Source organism: Pygoscelis adeliae, unplaced genomic scaffold, assembly GCF_000699105.1.
Source record: "Pygoscelis adeliae isolate BGI_AS28 unplaced genomic scaffold, ASM69910v1 Scaffold487, whole genome shotgun sequence".
Classification (NCBI taxonomy): Eukaryota; Metazoa; Chordata; class Aves; order Sphenisciformes; family Spheniscidae; genus Pygoscelis; species Pygoscelis adeliae.
This window is the reverse complement of record NW_008825078.1, coordinates 8,632-22,347: the sequence shown is the minus strand read 5'-3', so window position 1 is coordinate 22,347 and position 13,716 is coordinate 8,632. Positions and strand designations below refer to the sequence as shown.

Sequence of the window (13,716 nt, the reverse complement as noted above, 5' to 3'; positions counted from 1 at the left end):
CGCTCTTCCAGTCCCCTGCTTCCTCAGAACAATTGCCTTAACCATTAATCATTTCTACTCAGCAGCAGGCTGATGACTCACAGTGGGAATTGTGTAACACCTGCCTGTTTTGAGGAAGGAGTCCCATGTATTGTAGCAGGCAAAACTTAAAAAAAGGTGTTTGGTCCTGATCAGTGACACTAAAAATATGCTAGTATTTGCCAGAAAGCAGATACTTACTAGCCTAAGGATACACCTCCACTGTTGTGTAAGGTACTTGTAGCCTTAAATGAATGCTTTTGAACTTAGTAGCTAGCCAGCTCTTTAAACATAACAATTTCACATATTAAAAGAATCCCATTAGATTTTTGGTGTGAGTACTCTTCCGCACAGACATCCTTTGTATTCAAGGAGTTGCTCCCCAACATAGCAAGCTTTGTGTGTGCATGCACCTATATCCCATACACTTCCTTTTGAAAACCCATGCTTTGAATGTGAAATTTTACCTCACACCAGCTGAGTAGGATTAGTGTCTAATGTACTCCAACTACACATATCTTCCCAGTGACCCAAATCATGCATGTCTTTGATATCTGCTTGCTTACTTAGCAAGTTTTTGTACACTGTTTTCTTTCTAAGTCTAGACAGTAATTTTAGAATAAGCTGTTAAGCTTTTTCTGTAGAAAAAGGCATCAAGTAGGAAAATCATTCTTAAGAAAATACTGTTTTTGAAAGACTGGAAGAAATGGGACTTCATCAGTGTATGTAAGGAAAAGTAGGCCCAAGGCTTAGGATTCATAACTTTAAACTTCATTTTGATCTGATGTTTAGCCTTTGGTAAAAAGTAAAGCCAACAGCATTTGAAGAATTTTTGACAAGCATTTTAAAATTGACTTGATAAGAATGGAAGAATCCCAAGGAACTGATATATGTGCAATGACAAACACATAGATTTAAGCAATGTGAAGACTTGCAGAGGAGAAAAAATAATGTAATTTGTAGAGTTGATTTAGTTTTATTTATAGAATTTAATCAAGCTAACTCTAAATAGCCAGGCTTTGACCCTTGGTGGATTCAGTTCTGTCTTGAATCTCTTGAGTAATGCTAGGTAATACTTTCTTTATCTATTTTCTTCCTTCCCATTGGTGCTGGGAAATCAAATATATCGGAGTTTTAGACACCTCTACATTGTGATAATAGTGGATATACATGTGGTAAGATATGTTATAAAACTCTTTAATAAACTGTTTGCATACGAATCCATGTAAAGTTATGGAACCATCTCACCTGTTTGTGTCCATCGTCTTGCACTGAATTTACATTATAACTTCTTCAAGTCAGAGCACAGCTCACTTTTTATAAAGATCCTGTAGGCTCTTGCCCAACGTGGAAATGGCTCCCTCTCCCTGCTGACCCCCAAGCCAGTCAAGAAAGGATGGGATCTTCAGTGAGGACTGTTCTTGTCTGGCCTCAATCACATGATCTAATATTTCCAACTTAAACTTTCTTGTACAGTATGCAATTTTTGGATGCCCCTTTCCAGTAAACACAGAAGCCTTTAGACTTGCAATTGTTTCCTTAAACATGCCTTCTTAAAACTGGGATAGTACTCTTCTGTATTGAAGTAGTTGGTTTGATAAAAACAGAGCTTGGAAAACTTCAGACCAGGGCTGAATATTTTGAAAAAAACAGCATTTTTAAAGTAAGTTTAAAATGGAAATTTTTTTATTTGTCCACTTAACCACCTAAGGCTAAGAATTCATCATTATTACTTCTGAAAATTTTCTCTTCTTCCAGACTGACATAATTGACCACAGTTTTGCAATAGAATGGATGCAGGACTTTGAGACTTTTCAGGATGCCCTGAATCAAGAGACATCCTATGTCAGTAACCTGACTCGTTCTATGAGTTTAGTGTTGGATGAATTTTACAGTTCACTGAAGGTAAGAATCTTCTTTTTTTACTACCTCTCATAAAAACCTGGAAAAAAAGAAAGCTCAGGGAGGATATTATTGATGTGTATAAATACCTGATGGGACGATGTAAGGAAGACAGAGGCAGCCTCTTTTCAGTGGTGCCCAGTGAAAGGACAAGAGGCAATAGACACAAAGTGAAATACAGGAAACTATGTTTAAACAGAAGAGGAAAAAAGAATTACTGTAATTTTACTGATTGAGCACTGGAACAGATGGTCCAGAGAAATTGTGGAGTCTTCATCCTTGGAGATAATCAAAACACATTTAGACAAGATCTTGAGTAACCTGCTCTAGTTAATCCCGCTTTTTGAGCAGGAGAGATTCGACTAGATGATCTCCAGAGGTATCTTCCAACCTCAACCATTCTGTTCTTCTGTAAAAGGGCTTTGCACTGCCCTTTTGAACTGGAATCTGTTGATGAGCCTTACAATGGGGACGAGGATTTGCTGGTTTGAACATAAAGTAACTTTAGTTGCTTGTTACACTGAGTGGCAGCCTGAATCATTTAATACTGAATTGTAATTAATCATCAGAAGAAAGCTAAGATAGGCTGGTAAGGGGTAATGTTCTGTGTTGCAGTGTCTCCCATCTGAGATAATTTTCCTTGTTCTGAAAGTGTCAAGTACAGTTGGGCAATTTACTGTGTAGGAAGAAGAGAAAGAATCTCAAAAACAAACAAAAAAAAGTCCCGTATATTTGCTGACACAAGAAAAAGTGGGGTTTTTTCCACTTACCAGGTGTTGAGAGGACAAATCCATTCAGTTTCTCTGAAAACACTATACATTGGAGGATGTTAATGATCCCATAGTCTGTGCTAGAAGGGTTCAGCTAATGGTGTTTTTCATCAGCTGTTATTTAAGAAAAAGCAAGCAAATGGCTTTATGGATATTACAAGAAAGGCAATGAAGATAAATAAGTGATTCCATTCATACAGATAATGATAACTTAGCCAAAACAAAAATATTGTAAGTGCCCTATGTGGAACAATATACAGTATTTCAAAACGGATTGTAGTGGTGCCATATGCACTGGTGAGGCCGCACCTCGAATACTGTGTTCAGTTTTGGGTCCCTCACTACAAGAAGGACGTGGAGGTGTTGGAGCGTGTCCAGAGAAGGGCAACGAGGCTGGTGAGGGGTCTGGAGAACAAGTCTTATGAGGAGCGGCTGAGGGAGCTTGGGTTGTTTAGCCTGGAGAAAAGGAGGCTGAGGGGAGACCTCATCGCTCTCTACAACTACCTGAAAGGAGGTTGTAGCGAGGTGGGTGTCGGTCTCTTCTCCCAAGTAACTGGCGAAAGGACGAGAGGAAATGGCCTCAAGTTGCACCAGGGGAGGTTTAGATTGGATGTGAGGAAAAATTTCTTTACTGAAAGAGTGGTTAAACCTTGGAACAGGCTGCCCAGGGAAGTGGTTGAGTCACCGTCCCTGGAAGTATTTAAAAGACGGGTAGATGAGGCGCTTAGGGACATGGTTTAGTAGGCATGGTGGTGTTGGGTTGACGGTTGGACTCGGTGATCTTAGAGGTCTCTTCCAACCTTAATGATTCTATGATTCATATACAGAACTAAAGTAATTCCTAGTCCTTATTTGCTAATCAACTGTTTGTATGCATGTCATATCTATTAGAATAGTAGACTGGAGAGCAGGACATATGCAGAGGATTATAGAGTAGAAGGCAGCTTGTACTTAAGTGCAATGAAAGTATAAATATTAATATATATCGGCACAATGCCTAGACTAATGCTTAAAATCCTTCGGATTGTCTGCCTATTTACTGTACTATTTATAAAATGCAAGGCTGTGTTGGAAAAAGTCTTACCTTTGAAAGTGAGTAGTTAAGACTGTCTTGCTTTTATGAAAAAGAGGGAGGATGTCAGATTCTTAAGGGTCACCAAGTACTGGCTAGTAGTAGTCTTGATTAAAGGTATTTTTAGATAATTGATTTAATAAAAGCAGAACAAATGGCCAGAAGTGTAATGACAGACAAGTTCATATTAGAAAGCAGATGAGCATTTTGAATGTATTGCCATAGTAACTGATTAAATTCTCCATCTCTTGCTGTTCTGTGGGTTGGATTGGGTACCTCTTAAAATGTGCTTCAGCTAAATACAAAGTATTAGACAGAACTTAGAGGCAAAAGGTCAGTTCTTGTGGTCTATTTGGCTCTTTAATTCTAGTACACTGATATTGCAGCAGTCATACTAACCACTTACAATACTAGGTTGAGAATGAGAACTTGGATTATTAACAATAACCAAGTAAACAGAAGAAAGACTTGATCTTTCTTTTGAATTGCCCTATCTTGTTCATTATGTTTAGGCATTGTATTGTCTTAACTATGATTTTAGTGGGGTATTGAGGTTGGCAGTACAAGGATGGGTGCAGAGTCAGGTTTTCTTTTTTTTTTTCTTTCTTTTTTTTTTTTTAAACTATCGCTTTCCCCCCTTCTCCCCATGGTAAAATTTGTAAAACAGACAAGAAAACCCAGGTTCTCGAGTTAAATAAGAGAGAGAAGGAAAGAAAGAAAGCAAAAACAAACAAAAAACCAAAACCCAACCAAAAACCGGAGGTAGCAAACATTAATAGTGAGTGGAGAAAGAGGTTGAAAGTAGGAATGACAGAATCATAGAATCTTAGAATCATTAAGGTTGGAAAAGACCTCCAAGATCATCGAGTCCAACCGTCAACCCAACACCACCATGCCCACTAAACCATGTCCCTAACTGAAGAAGCAGAAGTATTACTGCATACTCTTATGCCACTGTGATGAGTAAGTGGGTATCATTAGATTCCCCTATTTTTTTTTTTTTTTAGTTTAGGTTGTTTGTTTGGTTGTGTTTGTGTTTTGGTTTGTTTGGTTGGTTTTTTTTAAGATACTGCTTAGTCTTTCCAGCTCTGATCATCCATCAGTTACCTTAAAACTTGGTTCAATTACTCTTCAGTTCTGGTATATGGTTTCTTTTATAGGTGGTTGGTGTTTCTGCTGTGCTCGGCACAGGGCTGGATGATTTTTTTCTTCAGCTTTCTAAAGCTGTAGATGAATATGAGAGGTAAGGTGATAACCTTTGGTCCCTGACCCAATGAATACTTGGTGAAGTTACTGATTCATGAGCCCACTCCTTTGATTTGAAGGACTGTTCACTTTTCACAGCCAAGGTAGTCTAGCGTTTCTAATAAACTTAAGTGCAAGAGTCAGCATAAAAAGCAGCAGTCAAAAGGAACTATTCAGTGATTAATTTTTGTGCTAAATGTTCAGTGAAGAAGTAAAAGCTATCTGTGCCAGCAAATCTGTGAAGTAATTTTTTTTCCTCTGATTCCATACAATGATCAACGTTTGAATTGTCCTCAGGAAGCTAACAGATCAGTTTGGCAGACTGAATAGATGAGCAAGTTGAAATTCAATAATTCTTTGAGAATTTGCTCCTTACTGGATTCCTCCCCAAGAAATACTGCCGGGCTGCTCTATAGCATCAGAAAGCAAATCCAGTAACTTGGATTACTTGGAAATACCTAAACCAGACCATAGATTATTGTTAGAGGAAAATATATCATGCTGGATTGGATAGCCTGAGAGAGGCTGCTACAGCTTCATGATTCCAGGTCTGATTAGTCTGGCCTGGTCATGCCCCCAGGTCTGCATACTGCCTAGTCTCTGCTTACATGCAAATAGACTCTTTTATTCCCTTATCCCTCTATTTCCCACACTTGTTCCTCCCCAAATCTCCTAAATCCCTCCCTTTTCCCACCTATGGTTCCTCCCCTAAACATCCCATAATAAATCCTGTGCTATCCCCAAATGCTCTTTCCCGACATCCCATAATGTGTCCTGCACCCCTAGGCAGCCACCCTCTGTGCTCACAAGGTGATCCAGAGAGCTGCCATTGAGGCATGGTGATGGGTTTCATGCCTGGACCATGGGGCTTGTGGTTCTCCTGGGACAGCCCTGGGAGGAGCTGGGATAGGGTATCCCTTCCTCTGAGTCCTTAATTTGGATTCCCTGCCTGCCACCGCACCCCTGTGTTCCTCTGGGCTTGTTGAGATGGGTCTGTGATGGTTTGATGGCTCTCCTGTGATGGGCCTGGGAGTATCTGGGTAGGGTATTATTTATGCTTCCCCTCCCCCACAAATGTGTCTCTGTGCTCTTTGGAGGTGCTGAGTTTTACCACGTAACCTAACAATTATTCTGGGATACGCTGCCTACATAATGAAACCCTAGTTAAGGGTTTCATATAAGCCGCCAATGCGCACTTGCAGCCCAGAAAGGCGATCGTATCCTGGGCTGCATCAAAAGAAGCATGGCCAGGAGGTTGAGGGAGGGGATTCTCCCTTTCTACTCTGCTTTTACGGTACTCCGTCTGGAGCACCGCGTCCAGCTCTGGGGCTCACGGTACAAGAAAGACATGGACCTGTTAGAGTGGGTCTAGAGGAGGGTCACGAAAACGATCAGAGGGCTGGAACTCCTCCTGTGAAGAAAGGCTGAGAGAGTTGGGGTTGTTCAGCCTGGAGAAGGGAAGGCTCTGGGGAAACCTTACTGCGGCTTTTCAGTATATAAAGGGGGCTTATAAGAGAGACAGAGAGAGACTTTTTGATAGGGCCTGTAGCGACAGGACAAGGAGCGACGGTTTTAAACTGAAAGAGGGTAGGTTTATATTGGACATAAGGAAGAAATTTTTTATGATGACGGTGGCAAGACATTGGAGCAGGTTGCCCAGAGAAGCTGTGGATGCCCCATCCCTGGAAGTGTTCAAAGTCTAGTTGGATGGGGCTTTGAGCACCCTGATCTAGCGAAAGATGTCCATGCCCCTGGCAAGGGAGGTTAGACTAGATGGTCTTTAAAGGTCCCTTCCAACCCAAACCATTCCATGATTCTAAGAAGAGGGTATCCACATCTACCTTATCCTTACTTCATTAAAGAAATATTTCAAAGGTCCCATAGTGGTATGATAGTTTGGAAGCTTGTGAACAATCTTTCTGTATGAGATCCCATTAAACTGTCTTAGGAGGCACAAGTACTGGTAGACAAAGTCATGTCTGTGGTCAGAGGAGAGTGATAAATGTGCTGATTAGGTATAGCAGTGAAATGACTACCTCAGTTGAGCTGGTTTAATTTCTTATCCAACAAGACGGTGTGAGAAAGGTTTGCTATTTTAATGAAATACGTTCACTTATTTTGCATCCATTGGTTTCAGAATCCAAATCTGGGTAAAAAGTACTGTTTGTCTTTCTGAAATGTCTCTCAAACATGAAAACCTAGAGAAAACTTTTTTTGGGTAGAAACAAGCCTCCAGGATGATCCTTACTTAATATAAATTATGTATTAGTTCAGACTGAACGCACTCTCTTTATTTATCTTTTCAGAGAATATCGTCCAGAATATGAGCGTCTGAGAAACACACTGGTAAGTATTTTTAACTATTGTATACCTGGGCAGTGTATCTTGGGGTCACTTTTATGCACACAATTGCCTGTATGTTGGGAGGGTCTAACATTTCGTGTACTAATCATAGAAACACAGAATCATAGAATAGTTTGGGTTGGAAGGGACCTCTAAAGGTCACCTAGTCCATCTCCCTGCCGTGGGCAGGGACATCTGCAACTAGGTCAGGTTGCTTAGAGCCCCGTCCAACCTGACCTTGAATGTTTCCAGGGATGGGGCATCCACCACCTCCCTGGGCAACCTGTGCCAGTGCTTCACCACCCTCAGCGTAAAAAATGTCTTCCTTCTATCTAGTCTAAATCTACCCCCCTTTAGTTTAAAGCCATTCCCCCTTGTCCTGTCGCAACAGGCCCTGCTAAAAAGTCTGTCCCCATCTTTTTTATAAGCCCCCTTTAAGTACTGATAGGCTGCAATAAGGTCTCCCCGAAGCCTTCTCTTCTCTAAGCTGAACAACCCCAACTCCCTCAGCCTTTCTTCATAGGAGAGGTGTTCCATCCCCCTGACCATTTTCGTGGCCCTCTTCTGGACCTTCTCCAACAGGTCTGTGTCTTTCTTATGCTGAGGGCTCCAGAGCTAGACACAGTACTGCAGGTGGGGTCTCACCAGAGCAGAGTAGAGGGGCAGAATCCCCTCCCTCGACCTGCTGGCCACGCTGGTGATGCAGCCCAGGATACGATTGGCCTTCTGGGCTGTGAGCGCACATTGTCAGCTCATGTCCAGCTTTTCATCCCCCAGTACCCCCAAGTCCTTCTGGGCAGGGCTGCTCTCACTCCCTTCATCCCCCAGCCTGTATTGATGCTGGGGGTTGCCCCGACTCAGGTGCCCAGGTGCAGGACCTTGCACCTCATGAGGTTCACATGGGCCCGCTTCTCAAGCTTGTCCAGGTCTCTCTGGATGGCATCCCGTCCCTCAGGCGTGTCAACCGCACCACTCAGCTTGGTGTCATCTGCAACCTTGCTGAGGGTGCACTCGATCCCACTGTCTATGTCATTGATGAAGATATTAAACAGTACCGGTCCCAATACGGACCCCTGTGGGATGCCACTCGTCACCAGCCTCCATCTGGACATTGAGCCGTTGACCACTACCCTCTGGATGCAACCATCTAACCAATTCCTCACCCACCGGACAATCCTCCCATCAAATCCATATCATAGAATCATTAAGGTTGGAAGAGACCTCCAAGATCATCGAGTCCAACCGTCAACCCAACACCACCATGCCCACATAGAATCATAGAATCATTAAGGTTGGAGGAGACCTCCAAGATCAGGAAGAGACCTCCAAGATCAGTTGTGGGGGACTGTGTCAAAGGCCTTACAGAGGTCCAGATAGAGGACATCTGTAGCCCTTCCCATGTCCACTGATGTAGTCACTCCATCACAGAAGGCCACTAGGTTAGTCAGGCAGGACTTGCCCTTGGTGAAGCCATGCTGTCTGTCTCGAATCACCTCCCTGTCCTCCATGTGCCTTAGCAATAGCTTCCAGGAGGATCTGTTCCATGATCTTCCCAGGCACAGAGGTGAGACTGACTGGCCTGTAGTTCCTTGGGTCTTCCTTTTTTCCCTTTGTAAAAATGGGGGTTATGTTTCCCCTTTTCCAGTCAGTGGGAACTTCACCAGACCGCCACGACTTCTCAAATACGATGGATCATACTCAGTGTGGAAAAACTCCTGTCCTGAAGCTCACCATCTGTCTTTTTTTCCTAGGTTTGGTGGAGCATATCTTCAGAAAAATAAAGATGTTTTGTAAAACAGATGTTGCTCAGTGTTTTAGTACTAATAATTTATTTGGGCAAATTGTGAGAAAATGATTGGGAAAGATTTTTATATCTTCCATTCAGAAGGATAGAGACTTTTTAAAAAATAACTTTGCAAAATGATTTGTTGAGAATATCACTGTATCTTTCCACACCAGTGAAGTGTACTGTTTTGACTTAGACAATTAATAACGAAGACTGAATTGCAGTACCAAAATCAGTAGCTCTGCTCACCTTGAGTTCTGTCTGTCCAAAGGACAGTTCTCTGCAGGCACAGCTTCACTGAGTTTGGCTTCCTGATGCTGCTGAAAACGTTCTTGAAGACCATCATGCTGGAGGTTGCTTTCCATGTTTATCCAAAAGTTCTGTGTAACCTTAGTTGTAATGTAAGATGTGCTTATTGACTTCTGCTTTCTGGCTGGGAGACAGACTGCTAGTATTGGGTGAGATTACTCTTCTGATGTTTTAAATGTACTCAGAATCCACATGTCACTTTGTACCTACAGGAGAAAGCTCAAAATAAACAAAAGAGAGAGCAGCTGGAACACTTGTGGAAGGACATGGGCAGCGTGTGTGTGCAGGGCAACACACTTCCAGGTACTTTACTAGGAAGATTAAATTTACTGCAGAAGTTGTCTGAAGAGCCTGCCTTGAGAAGTCATATAGTGCTTTTTTGTCTACACAGCAAAAGCGTGGAAGCAGCTTCATGTTAGTAAAGAGGAGTGGGGCTTTAGTTCCTGTGGGATGGGTCAAACTTAGCTCTTCTAATGTGTCAGTCACAGACATGAGAAGAAGAAACCCTGCTGTGTAGATAAAGCAGTGGACGTACTAGAAATAATGTAATACTTTAGAAAAGGTGAAACAGTCAAATTAGAATATGAGAAAGCTCTGCTGTTGGTTGAACTGTTGCCTTATATGAGGTTGAGTATGGTGTTGATGCAGTCTTTGGATCTTTGGAATCCAGAAGCAGCTTTCTGTCCCTTTACAGTAAGTATTAATTGCTGTGTTTATGTGGGAATAGAAATTGTCAGGGCATAAGCTAACTTACTTGTTAGCATGCTGTTTTGTGTATAGCCATTTCTGTTCCCTTCAAGGGTATGATGATGCTTCTGCAATGGGTCCCTCTGAGCTGATCCTAACACGAGGAACTCTTGAAGAAGAAGAAGAGAGGGAGAGTGATACTGATGACATTGACCATGAAGGTAAGGGAATGAGGGATCTGATCTGGTCTAAAAGTTGCCTGTCTAGTCAGGAAATGCCCTTTTAATTTCATTAACTGGATTGACTGTAACGAGAGTGAGAAAACAAGCAAACATTCAGTCACCTAAACAGAGGTGTCTGAACCTGAAGCAGAAGCCCAGCTGTAATGCTTAGTCTAGTGATATCACTCTCTAACCTTGTGAAAGTTCAATTGTAAATTTTCTATTCAAGTAATTATTTTTAATAGGTGTATAACATGCATTAACCACACAACTTGTTATGCTTGGAGCATGCAGGGACCTCTGAACCTGATTAATGCACAAGATGTTTCATCGTCTTTTTGGCCTTACAGTTTCTGCCCCTGACTCTCTTCCCTTTTCCTGTGACTCCTGGTCTTGGAGCAATCTTCTAAGTTCTTACAGTGTGTGATTTTTGTCTTACATAGCTTGCAGACTTAATCTCCATTCTTTCCCTGTTCCATTGATTTTTAGGATCACTTATCTCTTTTGCCTTGTAATGAAGTTGAAGATCAAATAGACTGTATGTGTTGCTCTGACTAGCCTGACTCTAGCTTTCTTCAGTAACACAAGTAGAACAAGTGCTGAAATAGTGCTGAACTGTGGATTTTTTTCCCCCCAGTTACTGAGGAGAGTCATGAAGAACCAGCCTTCAGAAACTTTATGCAAGAGATGCAGATGAAATACCAGAGAAGCAGCAACCCAAATGAGTGAGACCTTCAGAAATAGAGGGTTTGGAATCCCTTGTAATGGAGTTAAAAGTAAAGGAAGAGCATAAAGAAACTTGCATGGAACCATGCATGAAGTCTTCTCTCTGTGAACAGCTTCCTCTGATATATTTATACCTTTCTTCCTGCAGTAACTGTTGGTCATATGAGTTGAAGGTCTTGGTATCTTGGTATCTGTTGGTATCCAACAGACTGCACATTTAGCCATCTGCCACGGTGACTTCCTGAAGCTGAAGGAACCACATAGCACTTTCTTTTGGTCCAAATTCTTTAGATGTGCCTGTTGAGAGCTTAGATTTTGAGCTCTGACAGCATTATCATCTAGAGTACTTACTGATCTCCAAAAGTGCATTCTGTTCACCTTGTGCAGACAGGTGTCTGCTGCACCCAGGACACAATTGAAATCTCCGCTGCATGAAACTTCATCAATCTAGTGTTTGATGTTTTGCTTTTAATTAAATATATTTTATGTACTAACAAATACGTGATGGTTAATACCAGGAGATTTCATTTCACTGTTCTAATGTAAGACTTTTTTTCTATGCTTACAGCCCATCCATATGGATGCACAGCAAATGCATCTTAATTACATTACATAGACACAATACAGATGCCTCCTAGGAAAATCCTGAGTAAAGGAAGTTCCCAGGAGGGAAAGTAATAAAAAGAATCTGGCTCGATTCGGCTGGGAACCGAAGTATGCATGGCTGTGTACTGGTTGCATGTATCTGTAGGTAACATAAAACAAAGGTGTTTCTATAGATCAGTGCTTACATGGAATGTAGACAAAGACTTGGAGATTGGCTAATACATATTTTCCTGGTAGTCAACTCAGGCACAGATGTTCACTTGCTGTTTACCATTCTGAACTCTGGAATCTTTGGGTTTTTTCCCTCCACACAATGCTGTGGCCTCACTAGAGAGATTTCTCAGTGGGAATCTGGCAGCAGGGTCTGCTAGCACAAGTTCTATAGGTTTGTGGAAAAACAGTTCCTGTGAATTTTAAAAGTATAGCTGGCAGGGAAGGGAAGGGAAATTGACAACCAGCTGTTACCTGCCAGCTCTGATCTGCTTACTGCTTTATTAATGTAGAGCTTTCCAAGAGTATGACAATTTCAAATGTAGATAAACTAGACTGATCCTTGTAAGAAGTATTATCAGAAGCAAAGCTGAAACAAAGATTTCATAGCATACTGGTAAGGTTAAAATAACACATTTGTTGTTAATCATAGAATGGTTTGGGTTGGAAGGGACCTTTAAAGGTCATCCAGTCTGACCCCCCCTGCAATGAGCAGGGACATCTTCAACTATTTCACGTGGCTCAGAGCCCCATCCAGCCTGACCTTGAATGTTTCCAGGGATGGGGCATCCACCACCTCTCTGGGCAACCTGTTGCAGTGCTTCACCACCCTCACTGTAAAAAATGTCTTCCTTATCTCTAGTCTAAATCTACCCTCTTAGTTTAAAACCATTACCCCTTGTCCTATCGCAACAGGCCCTACTAAAAAGTTTGTCCCCATCTTTCTTATAAGCCCCCTTTAAGTATCAAAAGGCTGCCAATAAGGTCTCCCCAGAGCCTTCTCTTCTCCAGGCTAAACAACCCCAATTCTCTCAGCCTTTCCTCACAGGAAAGATGTTCCAGCCCTTTAATCATTTCTGTGGCTCTCCTCTGGACCTTCTCCAACAGGTCCATGTCTTTGTTGTGCTGAGGACCCCAGAGCTGGATGCAGTACTGCAGAGGGTTCTTACCAGAGTGGAGTAGAGGGGTAGAATCCCCTCCCTCGACCTGCTGGCCACACTGCTGGTGGTGCAGCCCAGGATATGGTTGGCTTTCTGGGCTGAGAGTGCACATTGCTGGTTCGTGTCCAGCTTTTCATCCACCAGTACCCCCAAGTCCTTCTCCACAGGGCTGCTCTCAATCCCTTCACCCCCCAGCCTGTATTGATACCAGGGATTGCCCTGACCCGTGTGCCAGACCTTGCACTTGGCCTTGCTGAACCTCATGAGGCTCACATAGGCCCACTTCTCGAGGTTGTCCAGGTCCCTCTATTCTGTCAGTTTGTTGCCATGCACAATGTAGATCCCTCCATTAGCTGGGCTTAGACTCTCAGTCTACCTAATAGCTGGCCTGTCTCAGTTTCCTCTGTTACTATCACGTGGACATAATGAGCACCCAAGGCCTGCAGCCCTGTTCCACTTGCTGGTACAGACCTTACTTGCATGCATGCACACACTCGCACGCGTGCACACAAAACCCTCTGGCATTTGGCCTAGACTCCCCTGGTTCCTCTGCTAACCAACTCCCCCTGTCGCGTTGCCCTTAGAGACACAGACACATGCGCACACACACACCGCCTTTCTAATTGTCCATTGATCAGGGACAAGGCACGGCAAGACAACCCTCTGACCAGCAACCTGTTTACATGTGAATGGGGCCCTTTATCCCCTTATCCTTCTATTTTCCAAGGCTTGTTCCTCCCCAAGCCACTCTTACACAGCAGTTTCCCCAGTAAACATACATAAGTTCTGTGCAATCCCTAAATGCTCTTCCCCTGCATCCCATATTGGGTCCCGTAGCCCTTTGGCAGTAAACCCCCTGCAGTCTGGAAGGTGATCTGGA

At 42.7% G+C, this 13,716-nt stretch overlaps 1 protein-coding gene across 1 annotated transcript in view; it reads left to right on the top strand.

The window, feature by feature from the left end:
• Positions 1–11,774, top strand: part of GPN1 (GPN-loop GTPase 1) — a 21,144-nt gene extending 9,370 nt beyond the window's left edge. Inside the window, exons 10-15 of the mRNA XM_009326905.1 lie at positions 1,777–1,923; positions 4,923–5,005; positions 7,314–7,353; positions 9,658–9,748; positions 10,246–10,353; positions 10,991–11,774. Coding sequence (XP_009325180.1) covers positions 1,777–1,923; positions 4,923–5,005; positions 7,314–7,353; positions 9,658–9,748; positions 10,246–10,353; positions 10,991–11,082 — 561 coding nt within the window. The 3' untranslated portion in view covers positions 11,083–11,774. The remainder of the gene's footprint in view (positions 1–1,776; positions 1,924–4,922; positions 5,006–7,313; positions 7,354–9,657; positions 9,749–10,245; positions 10,354–10,990) is intronic.
• Positions 11,775–13,716: the final 1,942 nt, after the last annotated feature.